The 22374-nt window shown below is 40.2% G+C and overlaps 1 protein-coding gene across 1 annotated transcript in view; it reads right to left on the reverse strand.

Moving 5' to 3' along the window:
• Positions 1-22374, reverse strand: part of ATP13A5 (ATPase 13A5) — a 114330-nt gene that overhangs the window by 83606 nt on the left and 8350 nt on the right. Inside the window, exons 2-6 of the mRNA XM_047100030.1 lie at positions 6667-6840; positions 5844-5990; positions 5549-5619; positions 5369-5449; positions 1424-1493 (exon numbers count right to left, since the gene is read on the reverse strand). Coding sequence (XP_046955986.1) covers positions 1424-1493; positions 5369-5449; positions 5549-5619; positions 5844-5990; positions 6667-6840 — 543 coding nt within the window. The remainder of the gene's footprint in view (positions 1-1423; positions 1494-5368; positions 5450-5548; positions 5620-5843; positions 5991-6666; positions 6841-22374) is intronic.

Genomic DNA, 22374 nt, shown 5'->3' on the forward strand with positions numbered 1-22374 from the left:
GAAAAGGCAACCAGCAGAATGGGAAAAGATATTTGCAAATGAAATATGGGACCAAGGGCTAGTATCCAAAATCTGTAAAGAGCTCACCGAACTCCACACCCAAAAAAAAATTTCCCAGTGAAGAAATGGACAGAAAACATGAATAGACACTTCTCTAAAGAAGACATCCGGAAGGCCAACAGGCACATGAAAAGATGCTCAATGTCTTTCCTCATCAGGGAAATACAAATCAAAACCACACTCAGATATCACCTCACGTCAGTCAGAGTGGCCAAAATGAACAAATCAGGAGACTATAGATGCTGGAGAGGATGTGGAGAAAGGGGAACCCTCTTGCACTGTTGGTGGGAATGCAAACTGGTGCAGCCACTCTGGAGAACAGTGTGGAGGTTCCTCAAAAAATTAAAAATAGACCTACCCTATGACCCAGCAGTAGCATTGCTAGGAATTTACCCAAGGGATACAGGAGTACTGATGCATAGGGGCACTTGTACCCCAATGTTTCTAGCAGCACTCTCAACAATAACCAAATTATGGAAAGAGCTTAAATGTCCATCAACTGATGAATGGATAAAGTTGTGGTTTATATACACAATGGAGTACTACGTGGCAATGAGAAAGAATGAAACATGGCCCTTTGTAGCAATATGGATGGAACTGGAGAGTGTGATGCTAAGTGGAATAAGCCATACAGAGAAAGACAGATACCATATGTTTTCACTCTTAGGTGGAACCTGAGAAACTTAACAGAAACCTATGAGGGAGCGGAAGGGAAAAAAAAAAGAGGTTAGAGTGGAAGAGAGCCAAAGTATAAGAGACTCTTAAAAACTGAGAACAAACTGAGGGTTGATGGGGGGTGGAGGGAGGGGAGGGTGGGTGATGCATGGTATTGAAGAGGGCATCTTTTGGGATGAGCATTGGGTGATGTATGGAAACCAATTTGACAATAAATCTTATATTAAATAAATAAATAAATAAATAAATAAATAAACTTGATAGAAAAAATAATAAAATCATCAAAAAGATCACAGAATTAATAATACCCCACCACCACCACCATTACAACCCCCATCAAAAACTTAAAATGAAAAAAACAGAAAATAATGAAACACGAATCTGTCTCTCACGGGTAGAGACTTTTTTTAATGGATTTTAATTTAAAACAAGTGGTTATTTAAAAAGGACCAGTTAGAAATCTTGGAATAAAAATATATTTATTGAAATATCAAAAAAATAAAAGGAAAAAACTTTCACAGACAGGAAAAGCATAAAGACAGAAGGGAAGAACAAAATGAAGTTATATGAACCATAGATTTTGTTCATATCCAAGTATCCGTGTATTGCCTAAAATTTCCTGAATACCAGGAAATAAAAATAAAGAACAAAAATTGTTTTTTTTTTCAAAGATAGATGAAACAGTTACCTGTTTAATAAGCAGCTTCCATATGGGCTGGATTTCTACCTCAATGGCATTGGGCCCACACACTAATCTTCTGTAAGAAATTGATCACCAATTAAGTGCCAAATCTAAAACCTCATTGAAAGGGTGGGTATCTTTTGGGATGAGCACTGGGTGTTTTATGGAAATCAGTCTGGCAATAAATTTCATATTTAAAAAAATTAAAAAAATAAAAATAAATAAAAGTAAAACCACATTGATAAGTGAGTACAACCAAACTAGGCAAAAGTCACTTCTCTACATTTAAGGCTCTTTGTGCCTTTAATAAAAAAATATTAATGTGCACATCCTAAAATATTAGTTTTAAATAAAACTACTTATAGTTTTAAATAAACTAGTTTAAATAAATAAACTAGTTTAAATAAATAAACTAGTTTAAATAAATAAACTAGTTTAAATAAAATAGTTTTAAATAAACTATTAATGTGCACATCCTAAAGTATTAGTTTTAAAATGAAAGTGCATGATGGACAAAGTTGTTTTTCTAGTTAAAAAAAAATCTTAATGCAACTCAAGAATCAAAATGCAGTTAGAAAGGCATGTTGAGTTATTTTTTAAACAATTCAATCACATTCTGAGAACACCTAACAAGACCCAGATGTGACTATGTTTCTAGAATTCTCAGGCATTCTAGATTGCTCTTGATGTTCGAGATCATATATATCTTACCTTGGTCTCTTCAGCACCTAGGACAGGCCCTTAGTATATGAAAATAAATACATGAATGAATGAGCCAACAAACTAGAAGATGATATATGGTCTTCACATCTAACACTTTGCTAATCCACACATGAGTACATTCCAGTAAGAGGCCCTTATGTTTGTACAGCATCTGACAATCTACAGCGTTCTCACACAAGATTCTCTCGTTTGTCACAACGGTCTAAAGGAAAGGGCTAATATCTCCCATTTTGCCAATGGGAAAAACTATTCATTGTGTGTGTTCTGCCAAAGGTACCCATATCTAGTATTAATTGTGACAATGCAACTCTTAGCCTTTTATACGTATTATCTCCTGTAATCATCACATTACCTCTACGAGGTTTCATATTATCATCTTTATTATAAAGGAAACTGAAGTTCAGATAAACTCAGTAACTCCCCCAGAGCCACAAGAGCAGGAAAGAAGCGGATCCAGGTGTCACACCGTGGGCTCCACGACTCCACCTCACACTCCGTGAGCACTGATGGTGCAATGTGCATGACGTTTCCTGAATCTAAGGTGTAACAGAGCTCAGCCCAAGTTTGATTTCCAAGCCTCGCCTTTCCTACTGCAATGATTTGCATGGATCCCAGAGGACACAAACCAGGGTCTTCTGACTCCATGTGTGAAAACACTGAGGTGCAGAGATGCTGGGAGACAGAGAGGTCAAACAGCGTGTGCTGCTGGGTTTGCTGCCTGTGACTCAAGATTCCTTTCCTCTGGTACTCACAGGCATGCCCTTTTTTCCCAGTCAGGTGACAGACGTTGAGAATTAAGTTCGGCCCTGAAGTATACCCAAACTGACAGGGAACATCTCTTCCAAGTTCCACATTCAGTGATGTCACGTTGGTGGCTTGAAATCAATAGCTGTTGTTTTTCCCACAATAGAATTTGGCAGACTCTCCCCATCCAAGCTTTTCTTCTTCCAGAGAGCTGGGTTACCAACAGGGTGACTGGTCTGGGGCCCACATTAAGAGCTGTCTTGACCACCAAACATTTCTCCTTCTACTTCAGGAGGGTAAACAAAGGAGGCAGGAGCAGGGCATTAAGTGAAAAGAAAATGAGGAGGTGCACAACTGTCCTAAGACTATTGGATGGATGGGGGTAAGGTAGGTGTGGTTTTCCCTGTTTCTGTGAGATAAGAGAATTGCCTCAAGTCCCTGTGGACCTATCTACGACAGGCAGTGAGAGAGAAAGTGGCATCCAGTTCATGAATGAGTGAAGATAGGAGCGGGGAACCTCCTGGAATATTTTTCTTCCCAAGGCCTTCTGAAAATTTCTCTTCAGGATGTTGTCTCTCCTGATGTCCTGATTAGCTTTTTTGCTACCAAAAAGGTGACCACATAAATGTGTCCATTTTCCCTCTTTGCCTGGTTTCTGGGAAGCCTGAAGAGAAAGTTGTATTTAGACTTTGTGGCTTTTTGTCATCAAGGAGTTCTCAGTATCCTCCTTCATTTCTCATGTTGCATCCTTGCTTTTCATGAAGGCAAACTCATCTCCAGTTAGGAATTTAATCAGATATCACTCAATCAATCAATCGCATTTTGAGTTTTGGAAAAAAAAAAAAAAGCCCTAGTCTTACATTAAAAAATAATGGGAAAAAAATAATAAAATAAAAAATAAAAAATGATGGGGGTGGGGGGAGGAGAACTTCACATTCTATTCACTCTCTTTGCTGTCCACCTAGAAAAACCCATGAGTAAAACCTGCCTGTGTATTTGAAAGCAGATTATCTCCTCTATCCTTCGCATTTGGGAAACAAAACTCTTGCTCATTACATTGTCAAGTTCTTTGCGGTGTGTGTGATAATTAATTATGTGTGATATTTAGTAAAGCTTGGCACTCGCTAAGGACAAATGTGAAGGGCAATCCTTCCTGTAGAAATGGTGTCCTAGGAGAAGTAAACTTGCGTTAATCAACTACACCTCCTAACTTAGCTCAATCCTTCACGTGTCTGGTGCTTAATGCTATGAAACCAGTACGCTCTTAATGACTCTGACAACTTTTTGTGTTTCAACGTAATCAGCATTACATCTGTAATCTTATACAGTGATATTATCTCTAAGGCGTTTTGCAAACATTGTCAGAGTCTGGATGATGCCTTGTTCATTTTTTCGTCATTTTTCATTCAGCAGGAGAAAAGTTTAAAAACAACAGATCGGTAATTCTCAGAGTTGGTGCGCATATGAATCGTCGGAGGGGGGGTTTGCTAAAAATGCAGTTTCTGCTCTCACCGCTACCCTTAGTTCCTACTTACTAAATGAAAATTATGAGGGTGGAGCCCAAGAACCTGTATTTTATGTACCAGAATGCTTCTTAGCTGGAGAATTTGTGTTTCTTATAGACTGTGAGGAAGGTCGGGCAGGATAGGTTCTGAAAATGGGCAAGAAATGAAGGTAATTATTAGGATTCTGGGGAAGACTTGCAATGGTTTACTTTCAGACTCACCAGCATTCACTATTTCAAATTACAGATGAGGGAAGCAGAGACTCAAAATCGCTATGGGTTAATAAGTAGCATAAGCATTTTTATGGTACTACTATACTATTATGTCCTAATCTCTGTGCATTTATAGATATCATTCTCACAATTGTACCACTATTCTTTCCCAATAGTGAATGTCTCTGGGGTAGTGAGTAAGCCTTATTTATCCTTAGATCTTTAGTGCTTGCAAAGTGTTTAGCCTAGTAAAGGCATTCGGTCAATAGATTAATGAATGCATTCATGTATTCATTCATTCCACAAATATCTGTTGAGCGTCCACCATGAATCAGGCACTGTTCTAGGTGTTATGAATGACACAACTACCTGAGCAAACAAAATCCTCATCTCCAGGCTGTTTCTTCATAAGAAAATTAATCATAATATTGCCTCTCCAAGGATTTAGAGGATGACAAATCAGATGTCTATGAAATGACTCAAGGCTTTTTAAGGAAAGAATGAAAACAACAACACAGATGAGACTATTTTACAATCCTGAAAGAAAAGACCAAATATTATATGCCTGCAATGTTCTTTCGGGCTCTTCTTTTTTTAATGTTTGCCTGCGATGAAAACAACTTAAAATTTGTCTCTGTTGCTGGTAAATAAACTGGAATTAAATGAAGCTGATGAAGCATTATGCCAGTAGCTCACTGATCATAAGCCATTTGATATTTCAATTTCTGCCGGCCGAGTTTACTCTCAGGAAGTATCACAAACCCTACCTGACCTCTTGCTCTTCACTGGTCAGGCCCAGTCCAAACGTGTGGTGGATATCATAGCAGGAGTTGCTGTCTTCCAGCAGGCTAGGGTGTGGTCAGGACAAGAAGCATACCTTAGTTCGTGGCACCCAAAAAATCCGGTTCCTCCCTTATATCCTGATGAATGCTGAGAAAAAGACTTACCCGACTTTCTGAAACCTCTTCTCCAAGTAGTCCCAAACATACCTGATTTTCCGCACTTGGATATATCGCAGCTGCAATTACAAATGTGATAGAACAGATGTCATTCACCAAGTAAAGCCCATCAGGGGAGGTGAGGGCTTCTTGGTAGGGGTCCCCACGCAGCTCTCACTTGCCTTGATACATTGTTGTAATTCCCAGCCCAGCAGCATGACATTCAGAACTTTCCTCCAATAAACATTTGCACTATTCTTTTTTAGCAAAGACATGCCATAACATTGCGCTCAAAATTGCTTACTTTTAATTCTGGCTTCAATACCGCATGGTTAATGACAGAGTGGCGGTCAGCCACCAGGGGTTCTTCTGGGTTCTTGCTTATAGGAAACTTCAGTGTCGCTAAGTAGAGGCATATAACCTTCTTCCTCGTATATCTTTGGAATTCATCCTAGAGAAATCAATCCAGCCCATGAAATTCTCAAATATTATTTATTCAATAAGTCACTCAATCAACCAAATACCTACCTAGACCAGAGATTCTCAAAGTTTGGGCTACAGACAAGAGGATCAGCATTAGCTTGAAACTTGCTAAAAATGCAAATTCTCAGCCTTACCATAAGCCTACTAAATCAAAAATTCTGGGGTGAGGTCAGCAGTCTGTGTTAAGGAGCCCTCCAACTAATTTGAGAACCACTGTGCTAGAGAATAAAAAGACACACTTCACAGGAAAGTTTTTTTTTTTTATGAAGAAAACAGCTTCTGGCTATCTTAACATGACATTTAAGGGTTTAAAATCTCTACTTCCCCTCAAAATTTGTGTTCTAAAAAAACTGAAAAATATCTAAAAATACATCCTTCCTGTGTTATGTCTTTAAGAGTTGTAATACCAACAGCCACTACTCATGTAATGGTTAAGGAAACTGAAAATTAGCCTGACATAGTAGTCATTTCCCCAAAGTGACATGGAGGAAATGTCCTTCCTTCCTGAGTCAAAGTAAGAGAGCGCAAGTTCCAGGATACTATTGCCATCTACTTGGGGACAAGAAAACTCAAGCAAAGAAAGATCTCTGGAACACCAGCCAGCCATTGGTGGCACCACCAATGCAATGCTGAAGAGCACGTACCATTGTTCTTAGCAAAACAGTGTCTGCTTCTTGCAAAGGGCATGGGTTGCAATTAGCCCACACTCTCCACTGGGGCTTCCAGTAGAACACCAGCATAAGAACCCCACATGTCAGCATGGTTGTTATAAGGCACAGGGCTCTGCGAAGATTCTGGGTCCGGTAACCAAACACCTCCTGGAGAGTAAAGAAAACATGACTCTATTTTTCTTTTTTCACATAAACACATCATTTTATTCCAAGAAACACAAGCTTTAGATGCAGGGGTGTTAGTTGGGAGACAGATCTGGTTTCGGCTGGTTGAAACAGATCGATTGCTCACAGCTGTCAGCTGATACAATTAAAAAAAAAAAAAAAGACCCATTTGGCTACCCTGGCATATGGAGCTTAAAACAGATGGGCAGACCAAAGAATGGGCAGACTTATTTGGTTCTAGTTTTAGGAGTCACCCCATGATTTGGACCAGATTCACTTTTTTTAGGTATAAAGTTTAAAAATATATTAATGTAAATTTACTGGTGAAAGATGATACAAATGGTGGGATGATATAAATTAAGAGATTATCTGTGAACATGAAAGATTTTCAAAAGACAGCTTATAGAAATTTACCCTGATGGTAACATGCTGAAATATTTCTACTTTTAGTAGTAGGGGAGTTGATATTATCATGAAATGAGTAAAGACTTTGAGATGAGGTTTTAGAAGGAAACAGTCGAAAACAATATATACCTTTATTTCTAACAAATTTCTAATTTCTCTCTTCCACAAAGAAGTGTCACAGCATTAGTTTTTCAATTTCAAAAACTTGATTTTTAGTGTACTTGGGAGACCCAGAAGAATGTTGATTATGAATGACATTATTACTATAATATTATTTTACCTTCTGCTGTTTTGTGTGTGTGTGTTTCTAAGACTTTGACTTCCATGTCCACATCACAGAGATGTAATGTCAAGAAATGGGTTTTTACTGAGTTTCTATAGCATTTTTAATGACAAAATCTTCTGGAATTTTATGCCAGTTTAGATCATGTTATAATAAATCTCTTGGCTTAATATTTGGAATAGTTTTCATCTTCAGTGATCATTTTCATTAATTTTTCCTAGTAAAGAACTCTGGTAAATGAAGATTTTAATAACAGTTGTTGAAAGTAATCCTTAAACATGATGGAAAGGTCACAGGTAGCAAAGATGTTTGAGTCACTGCTCTACTGGTTATTAGCTATGTGACCTTAGGTAATTCGTATTGTAAGGGTTAAATTGTAGTGTAGGGCTAACAGGAAGCTTGAAAAATAACAGCTTTGTTCTGACACTGAAGGTGAAGGGATAACAGCCTTGCTTTACTCTTGCAAATCACATTTCATACTCTTGTAAATCAGGCTTTACCAATGAAGGAAAACAAAAGCTCAAAGAAAGCATCAGAGGCAAGGTCAAGGAGATCCACTGGTTGCAACTTAGTGGCAGAAAGTCTAAAATAATCACCTCATTTGGCAACTGTTTCTAACACATCTGGCAACTGTTTCTAACTCATCTGGGAACTGTTTCTCTGTTCTGTCCCCAGGTAATGATAAAACGATGTGATCAGCTTTAAAAACTCTGTACCCTGGTTCGAGGCTGCATTCTTATCAAGAGTGTTGGTCCCGATCCATCGGCCTTGCCTCTCATTGTAATAGACTTTGTTGTGACTGTCACTGGTGCCCCTAGCATTCTGTTTCAGGAGTCATGTGGATGCAATATTTGGTGCATTGGCCGGGAAAGTTAAAGGTCTGAAACAGGGCTTTTTCCTCGGATTGCTCCACCAACCCCTGGGAGGAAGCTCGGGATTGGGAGAGGTAAGGGATTCTTGGGGTGCACCATTTGAATGACTCAGGAGGGTCTGTCGGATGCGCCTATAGACCCGGAGTCAGGGATGCTACCGGGACACCAATGGACCCCATTTGATTTGGTTTTTGTCAAGAAAGATCCTATTTTTCAGGTGATGGCCACGGCCTACTGGCCTTGAGATCTCAAACTGTGTTGTCTTCGTGTCTTGTCCCTCTTCCTGTTGACTGTGCGTCCCTGTCAGTTTTGCCTATCTTTGTCATGGGTCAAAATCAGAGTCTCATACTAACTCATTTCTAGGACTATAGGAGAGCTGCCTCAGTTTTTGGCCTCCACGTTAAGAAGCCAGTCCTTCGAACTCTCTGTGAGGTGGAATGGACCAGCTTTCAGGGCGAATCGCCTCCACAGGGGACCTTTGACCTTACTTTGGTATATAAGGTTCATGATATTGTCTTTTTTAGGCACGAAGACCACATTCCATACATTGAGGCTTGGAGGACCCTCATTGAAAACCCTCCAGATTGGTTAAAACTTCTCCTTCCCTTCCCCCTTGCCTCCCTAAAGTACAGGCTTTATAACTCAAAGGCCGCCCATTTGGAGCTCAGAATAAGAATCTTGATGGGACTAGGTGGCCGCCCCCTCTATCACCTGCACCAGAGGAAGAAGAAACCACCGCCACCCTATAGTTCTCGCTCAAAGACTACAAGTCAAGATGCTTCAGATCAGGAGGCAAGCCCGAGTCGGAACACTCCCCTGAGCCCGTCTCACACCTGGTCAGGGACTCCTGGAATTCCATCCCCCTCCCACTGCCCTGCCCCTTCTTCCAGGGCCACCCCTGCAGGGTGATGTCCCACCCTTTTATGACTTATGTACTCTTCTCCACTAGCGACCTTTATAATTGGAAACTTCAAAACCCCTCAATCTCAGAGAAACCCCAAACATTAATTTCTCTTCTTGAAACTATATTTGTGACCCATCAGCCAACCTGGGATGACTGCCAGCAGTTCTTGCAGGTTCTCTTCACCACTGAGGAAAGAGATAAGATCCATCATGAGGCCCAGAAATTAGTGATGGGGCCAAACGGGCAACCCACCGAGGATCCCGCTGTACTTGAAGAAGTTTTTCCCTCCTCACATCCTGAAAATTGGGACTGAAACACTCCTCACGGTAGGCGATCATTGACCCTATTTCGCCAGACTCTACTGGGAGGTCTCCCAGCGGCCGCCCGCTGGCCCACAAACATGTCTAAGGTAACAGAAGTAGTTCGGGGGGGGGGGCGCCTGGGTGGCGCAGTCGGTTAAGCGTCCGACTTCAGCCAGGTCACGATCTCGCGGTCCGTGAGTTTGAGCCCCGCGTCGGGCTCTGGGCTGATGGCTCAGAGCCTGGAGCCTGTTTCCGATTCTGTGTCTCCCTCTCTCTCTGCCCCTCCCCCGTTCATGCTCTGTCTCTCTCTGTCCCAAAAATAAATAAACGTTGAAAAAAAAATTAAAAAAAAAAAAAAAGAAGTAGTTCAGGGGGCCGAGGAAAGCCCCTCAGCCTTCTTAGGCTCATGGAGACGTACCGCACCTTTACCCCTATTGACCCTGAGGCACCTGAAAATAGAAGGGCATTAAACCTGGCCTTTGTCTTACAAAGGCCCCAGACATTCGGAAAAAGTTACAAAAATTAGATGGGTTTGAAGGAAAAAATTTATCTGAGTTAGTTGAAATAGCCCAAAAAGTTTTTAATAGGGATTCTCAGGAAGAAAGACAAAAAAATTGACTAGGGTGGTAGCGGCTGTCCTGGATGCCCACGGGGAAGAAGACCCAGAACGTCCAAAGAATTCTGGTCTGGGCAAAAGAAAAAAGACAAAGGGTTAAAGCGCCACTAGGAAAAAACCAATGTGCATATTGCAAACAAGAGGGACACTGGAAAAAGGATTGCCCCAACTTAGCCCCACGCAAAACTCGGCCACTCCAGGTATCTGTAATGGGAGTCGATTCCAACTGACAGGGCCGCGGCTCGGTAGCCCACTTCTGAGCCGTTGGTTACTGTTAATATAGGAGGGCAACCTAAGACCTTCTTGGTGGACACTGGGGCAAACTTTCAGTTCTAAAACAAGATCCTGGCCCCACCAGGCAAGGAGCAACCCTGGTGCAAGGAGCAACTGGGTCCCAGACTTGTAAATGGACCACTGAATGACAAGTAGATTTAGGCCATAAAACCATTACACATTCTTTCCTATTGATACCTGAATGTCCCTACCCTGGATTACTAGGTAGAGACCTACTGCAGTTTGAAATTCACTGAAGGGGGTATGCATATTAAAGGCCAGGATGGCCCAACAACAGTAATGGTGACTGTGCCACTTGGGGAAGAGGGCCTGCTCACTCTGGTGAGTGATAAAAATGTCCATGCAGTCGATCCCCTCCTTATAAGCCTCCAGGCAGACTTCCCCCAGGTATGGGCCGAGACCAATCCACCTTGGCTGGCGATTCATCAAGCTCTGATAATAGTGGAACTTAAGGCATCTGCACTTCTGGTAAGACTAAAACATTATCCCATGTCCCGGGAGGCTAGGCGGGGAATTATCATTCACATCAAGCGTTTGTGCGACTCTGGCATTTTGATCCCATGCAAGTCGCCACGAACACTCTGCTTCTCCCTGTCTGGAAGCCTTATTCATCCGATTTCCGGCCAGTTCAGGACCTAACAGCAGTAAACACCACGGTAATGGACATTCATTCCACTGTACCCAACCCTTATACTCTCCTTAGTTTGCTTCCCCCTTCTCAGGTGTATTATACAGTTCTGGACTTAAAAGATGCCTTCTTTGCCATCCTGCTGGCCCCACAAAGCCAGCCACTTTTTGCATTTGAATGGACTGATCCTGAAGAGGGAAAAGCCAGACAGCTCGGACTCGACACCCCCAGGGATCTAAAAATTCTCCTACTCTTTTTAATGAGGCCCTGCACCAGGATTTAGCGCCATTTCGAATCTCCAACCCCCAGGTAACTCTACTGCAATATGTTGATGATATCTTGTTGGTGGCCCCTTCTCATTTAAAATGCCTGAGAGCCACCAAAGAACTCTTGAGTCTTCTGCAAAAACTGGGGTACCAGGTGTCAGCCAGAAAAGCACAGATCTGTCATATTGCAGTGACCTATTTAGGTCACAACCTTAAAAAAGGTAAGCACTATCTCGGTGAACAAAGAATTCGGGCTATATTCGATATTCCTCAGCCTAAAACTCGCAAACAAGTTCGCGAGTTCCTGGGGGCAGCAGGCTACTGCAGACTATGGATACCTGGCTTTGCTGAACTGGCAGCCCCTTCGTATGCCACTCTTAAGGGGTCTCCAGAGTCCTTCACATGGGGGGAGACTCAAACTAAAGCCTTCTAAGCCTTATGAGATGCTCTCATGACCCCACCAGCCTTGGCCCTGCCAGATCCCACCAAGCCATTCCATTTGTAGCCAAAAAAGGGGGGTAGCCAAAGGAGTTCTGACTCAGCGCCTGGGACCTTGGCCCCGACCGGTGGCCTATTTATCCAAACAGCTGGACCCAGTTGCTTCCGGGTGGCCCCCATGCATTTGACAAATTGCCGCCACCACACTCCTAAAGACGCAAACTAACCTTGGGGCAAGCATTGTCTGTCATGGGACCCCATGAAGCAGAGGCTTTACTGCGGGCTCCCCCAGAGCGATGGCTGTCATATGCTCGGATTACCCAATATCAAGCATTGCTACTCGACCAGCCCCAAATACGTTTTTGTGCCCCCACAGCCTTAAACCCAGCCACTTTGCTGCCCAAAGGACAAGGTCCGCCTCTGCACTCTTGCCCAGAAACCTTGGCGACGATCTCATCCCTCCACTCCGATATTACAGATGTTCCCTTACAGGACCCTGATAGCATGTTTTCAGATGGCAGTAGTTTTGTGTTTCAAGTGCAAAGGCATGCCGGTGCTGCAGTGACAACAGACCGCGAGGTTTTATGGCAACAGACCCTTCCCCCGGGAACTTCAGCCCAGGGCGCAGAGCTCATCACGCTAACAAAAGCCTTAAAACTCAGAAGAAACAAGTCAGTTAATATTTATATGGACAGCCGCTATGCTTTTGCAACCGTGCATGTACACGGATCCATTTATCAAGAGCGCGGTCTCCTCATGGCGGAAGGCAAGGACATCAAAAATAAAGCTGAAATTTTAGATCTTCTAGCAGCCATCTGGGAACCTGCGAAGCTGGCAATCATTCACTGCCCGGGACATCAAAAAGGCGACTCCCTAGAAGCAGTCGGAAACCTCCTGGCTGATGCAGCAGCCCGAGAAGCTGCCCTAACTAAAAGTGCCTTGGAGATACCGATCTTGACAGAGCCTTTGCTTCCACTGGAGCCCAGTTACACTCCTAAAAATTTGGAGTGGGTTTCAAGAAAAGGGGGAAGTATGATACCAGGACGAAAGTGGTTTCAGCATCCTGAAGGTAAGATACTCTTACCCACGGCACTCGGGCCGCGCATGATGTGTCAACACCACCAAGGGAATCATCTGGGAAAACCAAGATGGCGGAATTAGTGCGGAAAAATTTCAGGGCGCAAGGGCTGGGAAAAGAGATTGAAGAGATGGTTGAAAGGTGTGTAAGTTGCGCCCAAGTAAATCAGGGTGCAAGTAAGAAGGTTTCAGAAGCTAAAAGAGATAGAGGAACTGAACCAGGCTGGTTTTGGGAAGTAGATTTTACTGAAATTAAACCAGGGAAATACGGATATAAATACCTGCTTGTTTTTGTAGACACCTTCGCCGGGTGGGTCGAGGCGTTCCCAGTTAAGAAATTATTAAATGAAATAATTCCTAGATTCGGGCTGCCTCTGAGCATAGGATCGGACAATGGCCCGGCCTTCACGGTGCAGGTGTCCCAGGGTCTAGCCCGGGCATTGGGAGTAAATTGGAAAATTACATTGTACGTATAGACCTCAGAGCCCAGCTCAAGTAGAAAGGATGAATCGGACCCTAAAAGAGACCTTAACCAATCGTCCCTTGAGACAGGTGAAAATTGGGTTGATGTCCTGCCTTTTGCCCTTTTGCGAGCACGTTGTACTCCATTTGTCAAGGGATTTTCCCCTTAATGAAATTTTGTTTGGCAGACCTCCACCTATCCTGCCGAGGCTAGGAGACGACGTAATGGAACAATTGGAACAGGACCATTTGCTGGCTTCACTAATGGCCCTGCAACATGTACAAAAGGAAATAACCAGGGCCTTGAAAGAAGCCTTCGCTCATCCTCCTGTTCTTCCTCACCCCTTTCAACCAGGAGACTTAGTCTGGGTCAAGAGGCACAAGCCTAAAACCCTGGAGCTGCACTGGAAAGGACCGCACACCATGATCCTGACTATGCCCACGGCTGTGAAGGTAGATGGTGTCCGAACCTGGATTCATCACTCTCAGTTTAAGAAAAACTGCGTAAAGGCGGGAACACCCCAGACTGATACGAAACCAGACAACGAACAGCAATGGAAGGTCCAAAGGCACCCAGAGGATCCTTTAAAGCTAAGACTGATGCGGGCATAATAATAATTGTCTGGGTTTGTATAATAAGTGGGGGGGGACTGTACGGAATTGCATCCCCTATCTTTTTGGCCATACCAATGGGAACTCAGGGACACTGTCACAGGGAAGGTGATAGCATCTAATACCTCTTCCACTGTGCCTTGTTTTTTGTTTGATTTCTGTGACTTGGTGGAGGACTCATGGGAGACTTTAATTACTAATTATAAACAGCCAACGGGCTCCACTCCTCCCGTCCCCGAAAACCCCTATGTGGTTACCTATGGATATGGACACAGGGATCAAGAACAAAAATTGGCTAACCTACCAGGGTTATACAGTTGCCCTGCAAATAGAAAGGTTGAATGTGAAGGAAAAGGCCAATACCATTGTGCAAAACGGGGTTGTGAAACGCTGGCTCCCTGGCTGGCAGGACAGGGCCATGACTGCTTAATCACCCGCCTTAGAACTCCAGATCCCAAACGTAAGACTCAAGGAAAATGTAACCCAACAAAAATGTTTTAAAAAGGTTTCTAGTTCCAGTAATCTTTCCTCTTCCTGGGACACTAGACACACTTGGGAGGGGGGGGGTCTCAGAATGTATGCTCCAGGAGATGACAAGGGCATTTCCTTTACTATACAAAGGGTTAAAAGAAAAACTCCACCCAATCCGGTAGGGCCAAACAAGGACATGATTTTACACCCCCCGCTCTTTCCGACTGTCCCTTCCCAACCTACCCAACGATCAGGTGCCCCCACAAAGTCAGAATTACCAACAGGTCATATCCAGAACCCTTCCTCCCATGAGACGCATTGGCTAGATGTAGTAGATTCTATGTATGCTTGGCTACATTCATCTCACACCGAGATTGTACAATATTGTTGGCTGTGTTTAAACCCTAAACCCCCATATTATGTGAGAGTGGCTACAAATGCCAGCATTGGACAAGACATAGAAAAACATGTCATAAAATTGCTAAATCCAAGCATGACATTATGCCCTTGGGGTTCACGACCAATTTTAACCCTAGGAGACCTCCAAGGGCAGGGTTGGTGCATAGTGTCCCAAGAATATAATTGGCATACCTCCCTTTACAAAAACTCTTGTGCAGAAGTGTATATTCCAAGTAGATCAGATACTGATAGCCTCCAAAAATGTAGCATACCAAGCCCTTACTGGAGACTGGTTTGCTTGCTCATCAGGAATTACCTCCTGCATTGCAGCCACATACATTGGGGTTGGCACCCGAGAGATTTGTATCCTAGTTCATATTCTCCCACAAATATACCTATATAGCGAAGAAGCAGGGAGAGAAGAACATTTACTTCTGTTCGAAGGACATTCCAGGGTGAAAAGGGCAGCACCAGTCCTCATTCCACTCCTAGTGGGACTGGGAATTGCAGGATCCACAGCTATTGGAACTGCTGGACTCATTGTGGGGGACCAAAATTTCAAAACTATAAGCGAGCAAGTAGACCGAGACCTAGGCTACTTGGAAATTTCAATTTCTCGGCTGGAACACCAAGTAGACTCTTTAGCCAAGATTGTATTACAAAACAGAAGAGGACTTGATTTACTCTTCATGAAGGAAGGGGGTCTCTGTGTGGCCCTCGGAGAAACGTGCTGTTTTTATGCCAACAATTCCGGAGTAATCTGAGACACTCTCCATTTGGTCAGGGATAATCCTAGGACCAGGGAACGTGCCAGGGAGGCCAGAAATAATTGGTATTGGAGTTTATTCTCTTGGTCCCCCTGGCTCACGTCACTGCTCACCACCATAGCTGGGCCACTGCTATTGTTACTTCTTGGGTTAACCATTGGCCCATGCATAATCAATTGGTTAGTCAAGAGGCGAGTTAGTGAAATAAAAATTATGATGATTAGGTCCCACGATGTCCCCTTAGTTCCTAATGATGAATCAAGGGATTGATTCACTGGCAAGAAAAGGGGGAAATATAAGGGCTAAATTGTAGTGTAGGGCTAACATGTAGCTTTAAAAATAACAGCTTTGTTCTGACACCGAAGGTCAAGAGAAAACAGCCTTACTTTACTCTTGTAAATCACGTTTCATACTCTTGTAAATCAGGTTTACCAATGAAGGGAAACAAAAAAAGAAAGCATCAGAGGCAAGGTCAAGGAGATCCACTGGTTGCAACTTAGTGGCAGAAAGTCTAAAATAATCACCTCATTTGGCAACTGTTTCTAACTCATCTGGCAACTGTTTCTAACTCATCTGGGAACTGTTTCTAACTCATCTGGGAACTGTTTCTCTGTTCTGTTCCCAGGTAATGATAAAATGATGTGATCGGCTTTAAAAGCTCTGTACCCCGGCTGTTCGAGGCTGCGCTCTTATCAAGAGTGTTGGTCATGATCGGTTGGCCTTGCCTCTCATTGTAATAAACTGTTGTGACTGCCACTGGTGCCCGTAGCATTCTGTTTCAGGAGTCGTGTGGATGCAACAATATCACCTCTAGGGAATCCCAATTTATTCTTAAAAAAAAAACAGAAATGTGTGCCTTACAGGGTACTAGTGCTCAAATGAGATAATGTCTCCTTAAGTGCTCTGCAAAGTAATTACAATTTAAAAGTTCCTTTCCAGTGCTTCTGAGTTATTATCATCCACCTGGGAAAAAAATGTTCATTAAGTTTAGCACTGCAGCCACTCTATTTTGAGATTATTCATGAAAAGATTTAAATGTAACTCTAAAATATGTTCACTCTGCCTCTAAGCATACTTCCAGTTGGGTCTCCTTTCTCTCTTCCTATCTTCTTTTTGATTCCATAAACCTGTTCTAGTTTTATTTGTGAATGATAGTTTTATTAGACTCAAATAAAATGTATATGGCAGTTCACATATTATGTCATAAATATGCATTATTTCACTAAGTTATTCATGTGGGCTTATTGCCAAAGTATTCAAAATAGAAGCAGAATGGTTTGGAATTTTAGGCCAGCTCATAGGTTGAAAAAGCCCATCACAAATGCCTTTCCGTTTTTTGATTCACTTACATACTACAATGGCATTGGTAATCATAATTCTGATACCCCTTCAGTTCTTTTCTTTACATTTTTTAAAAAAAGAACTAACAATGCCAGCAAGATGGCAAAAAAATCACTACGACTACATACTGCTAAAACCTTATAAATTGGAATAATTCTTTAGAGAAAGCAAGGTGACAAATTATATCAAGATTTTTAAAGATGTTTCTATTTCTGGAATCAGTAATTCCACACTTGGAAATAGACCCTAAGGAAATAATACACAAAGTAGAAAGTGATGTGTATAACAATGCTCAGTGCAGTATTATCTGTAATAGGAAAAGTTATTGGAAGAACCAATTAATAGCTAATGGCTCCATAAGATGTGGAACATCAAAACAGTGGGCTATAGTGGCACCATTAAAAAAAATTTTATGAAGTCAATGCAGAAATGTGAGCCATTATAGCATTAAGTGAAGAAAAAAAGATAAAGAATAGAATAGATAGAAAACAGTAAATTTAAGCCAACAATATCAGCAGTTACATTCAAGATAAATGGCATTAATACCGTGATTGAAAACAAAGATTGTCAGAGATAGTAAAAAACCCACTATATGTTGTTTACAAGAGACACCTTTAAATATAAAGAAGCAAATAGTTAAAATAAGAAAGAAAGGGAAATATACAATGCAAAGACTAACAAAAAGAACTAGTAGAGTTATGTTAATTTCAGAGAAAATAGACTTTAAAAATAAAAAATTTAAATATTTAATAATTAATTATAAGTAAATAATAAATATGAGAGAAAGGAGGACACTTCATAATCTAAAACAAAAGAATCAATTCATCAAGAAGGAATAACAATTTTAAGAGCCATAAAAATATGGGCATTTTTAGTAAAAGGGGCACTTATAAGCCAAGTTTCAAACTTTGTAAAGCAAAATAGCACTTAAAGCCACTGTCATCGTGGGAGATGTTAACACCCCTTCCTCACTAACTGATAAGACCAGTACACCAAAAGAACAAAACAAAACAAAAACAAAAACAAAAAACTCACCACCATAAGAATATAAGATGTATGAACAACCCTATTCACCTAATTAACAAATGAAGAAAATTTTAACCCCAAACTGCATACTTCAAATTTTTCTCAGGTACACATGAACTATTTACCTAAATTGACCATGTTCTGGAACATAAAATGTGATGACATTATAATTAAACTAGAAATTAACAACAGAACGGTAACTTAAAAATTCCCAAATGATTTGAAATTTTTTTCAAATAGCGTATCTTTAAGTAATAGAGTCAGGTGAAAAATTACAATAGCCATTAAGAAGTGTTTTGAACTGAATAAAAATGGAAATTGACAAATAAAAACTTGTGGGATGAACTTAAGACAATGATTAGAGGGAAATATATAATTTTAGATGTGTATGTAAGAAAAGAAAATAAATGTTTGAAATCAATGAAATAAGCTCCCAATCAAGAAGCTGTAGAAAGGAACTGCAAACTGAATCTTAAAAAGTATAAGGAAGGAAATAATAAAGAAAAACAGGAAAAAAAGCAGACATGAATAAAATAGAAATCAGACCTACAATGGAAAAATTCAATGATGTTGAATTTGTACTTAAAAGTTAACTAAAATTGATAAATTCAGAAATAAATCAGAATATTTTTATGGCTCTTAAAGAAAGTTAATGTGTAACTAAAAGCTTTCTACAAAGATATCTTCAAGTCCAAATGGCTTGTGAATGCTTTCAAATATTTAAGGTAGAAGTGATATCAATTTTGCACAAACTCCTTCATAAGTAGAGGAAGTGGAAACGTTCATAACTTGTTTCATGAAGTTAGCATACTCATATACCAAAACCCGATAACGTTTGTTAAAAGAAAGGAAAATTACAGGCTAAGATCTGTAAGAAGCATAGATGAAGTAATCACAAAATATCTTATCCAGCTAAATCAGTGATATATATTAAAAGGTAATATGTTGTTACCAAATGGAGTTTGTTCTAGGATTGCAGGAATTTGAAAATCAATCAATGAATTTTGGTATGTTAACATTCAGGAGGAAATTTATAATGTCATGGCAATTGGTATAGAGAAATACTTTCATAAAGTTCAACACTAATGCATGAGAGAGAAAGAAGGAAACAAACAAGGAAACAAAGAAAGAAGCCTCTCAGCAAACTAGGAATAGACAGAAACATCCTTCAGCTAATATCATGCTTAATAATGAAATATTGAATATCCCCCCTATGAAGTTATAAGTAAAAGAAGATTACCAATAATCACCACTAATGTTTAATACAGTTCTGGTAGTTTAACAGTGCAATAAGACAAGAAAAAGTAACATTTATAATTGAAACATAAGTAACAGTACTATATTATATACTTTATAGTTTCTAAAAAAGTAGATCTTAAATGTTCTCACCACAAAAAAATAAATAGTAATTATGTGAAGTGATGGAAGTGTTAGCTGATACTTTGATGGTGATCATTTCACAGTATTTAAGTGTACCAATCAACTTGTACACCTTAAATTTACACAATGTTGCATGTTACATTGTTACACGATGTTACATGTCAACTAAGAAAAAAAAGTACAGCTCTCTGTGTGAGTAGATAATATAATTATTAAGAAATCCAAAATAATGTACAAATTATACGAGTTAATAAGTGAATTTGTCAAGGTTGCTGGATACTGGGTCAATATAGAAAAACAACTGTGTTTGTAACAAGCAATTTGAAAATGAAGTTAAATGCCATTTGTAATATCAAAGCCAAAAAAAATCAATATACTTATAGTCCTAATCAAGTTAGACAAACCTCTAGATTGAAAACTGCACAATATTGCTGAAAGCACAGATCTAAATAAAAGCAGAGATATATTGTTTGAGGGTTAGCCAGGAGCAATCCCATTTATACTCACATCAGACATTGTGTGTGTGTGTGTGTGTGTGTGTGGTAATTGAGGAGCTGATTCTAAAATCAGTATGGAAGTACAAAGGACCTAAAGCAATCAAGACAATTTTCAAAAAGAACAATTGTGGAAGACCTACACTACCAGAAGTGAAGACTTACTACAAATTCCTACTAATTACAAGCCAAAAAGGAAAAAAAAAAATGAAAAACAAAATAGAGAGTCCAGAAACTCAAAGATATTTCATCGTTTCATTTACAAAAAAGGAACCATTACAATTCAGTAGGAGAAAGGATGGTTGGCTCAATAGGTAGTTGCTAGAGCAAAATGAACAGTGCTAGAAAAATGAGTTTTCCCCCACATTTTACACCATATACAAATTAATGGTGGCACATGTACTTAAATGTGATAAATAAAACAATAGATCATCTGAAAGAAAACACAGAAAAAATATTTCATGAACTTTAAGTAGGAAAATACTTCTTAAACAGGAAATAAAAAAAGATTAAAAAAAAGGTATCTTACTTTAATGAAACTAAAAGCTTCTGTTTATCCAAAGGTCTCTGAAGAAGATACTAGCTATCTGTACCTATGTATAAAAAAAAGAATCATATTTGGAAATATCACAAATGACTACGAGTCAAAAAAAAATGAAATGTATACACAATAAAAAATGAGCAAAAGACTTGAACAGTCATTTTACAAAAGAGGATTTCCAGGATAATATTCCACAAGGTGCTCAATATCATGTCATTAAGAAAATGCAAAATAAAACTACAATAACATATCACAGCCAGAATAGCCAAGGCAATCCTAAAAAAAGAACAAAGTTGGAAGACTTAACCAGATTTGAAGACTTACTCTAAAATGACACAATGATAAAATGACACAACAATGATAAAATGACACAATGACATAGCCACAGTATAGCTAAAATGGAAAAAACTGATTATACCAAGTGTAGATAAAAATGTGAAGCAATGGTACTCATATACATTGTTTTGGGGAGTGTAAATTGGTACAAACGTTTTGAAAAACTGTGTTGTTAAAGATAGGATCACTCTATGAGCTAGTAACTCCATTCTGAGATTTTTACACAGAGAATTGTATATGTTCACCAAAAGATTTGCACAAGAATATTTGTATCAGTTTTATTCAATTCATAAGGGCCCCAAATTGGAAATAATCTAAAGGTACATGAACAAGAGAAAGATAAATATTGTGTTTTCGTATAATGTAACACTACAAAATAATTTTTTAATGTAACTTTTAATGCAAACAACAATAAATGTGAATTCCACATACGAGTAAATAAAGGATGGTAAATCAAGACACAATTCTATTTATAGGAAATGAGCAAAAATAACTGATAATAGAAGTCATTGAACTGTCTGTTTAAGATCAGTGCACTTTGTTGACACCACTGAGTTTATATATGTCAACAAAAAGTAATAAAGGGAGGGTGTTTATTAGACACTCTGTTCCAAGTTGGTGGAAGTTACTTTAATTACTTTAATGGAGTTATATCGAGAAAGAGAAAATAACAGCAAAAAGTCACAGTAACTTTCAGAAATATGTAGCTCCTTGAGCAAAGATGAATAGAAACAATATTTTTGCTTCCTTGATAAATTGGCCTCATAAACCTTGGTAAATTTCCTATCATGTCTGTTTTCCCAAAGGTTATAAGCTAGACGTGGGACTTGAAGTTTCGGTTGAATCATTCTTTCATCTGGCATTCTTTTTTTAAATTTTTTTTTCAATGTTTTTATTTATTTTTGGGACAGAGACAGAGCATGAACGGGGGAGGGGCAGAGAGAGAGAGGGAGACACAGAATCGGAAACAGGCTCCAGGCTCTGAGCCATCAGCCCAGAGCCCGACGCGGGGCTCGAACTCACGGACCGCGAGATCGTGACCTGGCTGAAGTCGGACGCTTAACCGACTGCGCCACCCAGGCGCCCCAATCTGGCATTCTTTTTAATCAAATCCTCTCAGTCAGCTTGCCAATGTGTAATTTGAGTTTATCCTAGTGTATGTCTCCATTTTGACCAATTAATCTCAAGTATAATTTCAGTGTTCTCAATGATTATTCTTCTGATGCAGTTAAGAGTCACTCAGATGTCTCCAAAGTACTGAACACCCGTGGGTAAAATCCACTAAGAAGTGCAGGGTAGAGGAAGGAATATGTGTGCTGTTAAGAGGAAGGTAAGTAGAAGCTAGAGGCCTCGTAAATGTAAAGACATTGGGAACAGAGAGAGGAAGGATCGGAACCTCAAACGCACTACATGTAGTTCCTTGCAGTAAAGTGGCTTTTGCTGCCTATAAGCTATGTGACCTCAGGACTTACCTGCTCTAAGTCTCAGTTTCCATCTCTGTACGTAGGGGATAATAGCACACACCTGGAAGCATAGTTGTGAAGAGTAATAGAGGTGGAAGGTGTTGAGCACAAAGGAAGCTTTCAATCAATGTTAGCAGGT

The sequence above is a fragment of the Lynx rufus genome, unplaced genomic scaffold, assembly GCF_022079265.1.
Source record: "Lynx rufus isolate CCGP_SWC_20201006 ecotype Redwood Valley unplaced genomic scaffold, mLynRuf1.p SCAF_5, whole genome shotgun sequence".
Lineage (NCBI taxonomy): Eukaryota > Metazoa > Chordata > Mammalia > Carnivora > Felidae > Lynx > Lynx rufus.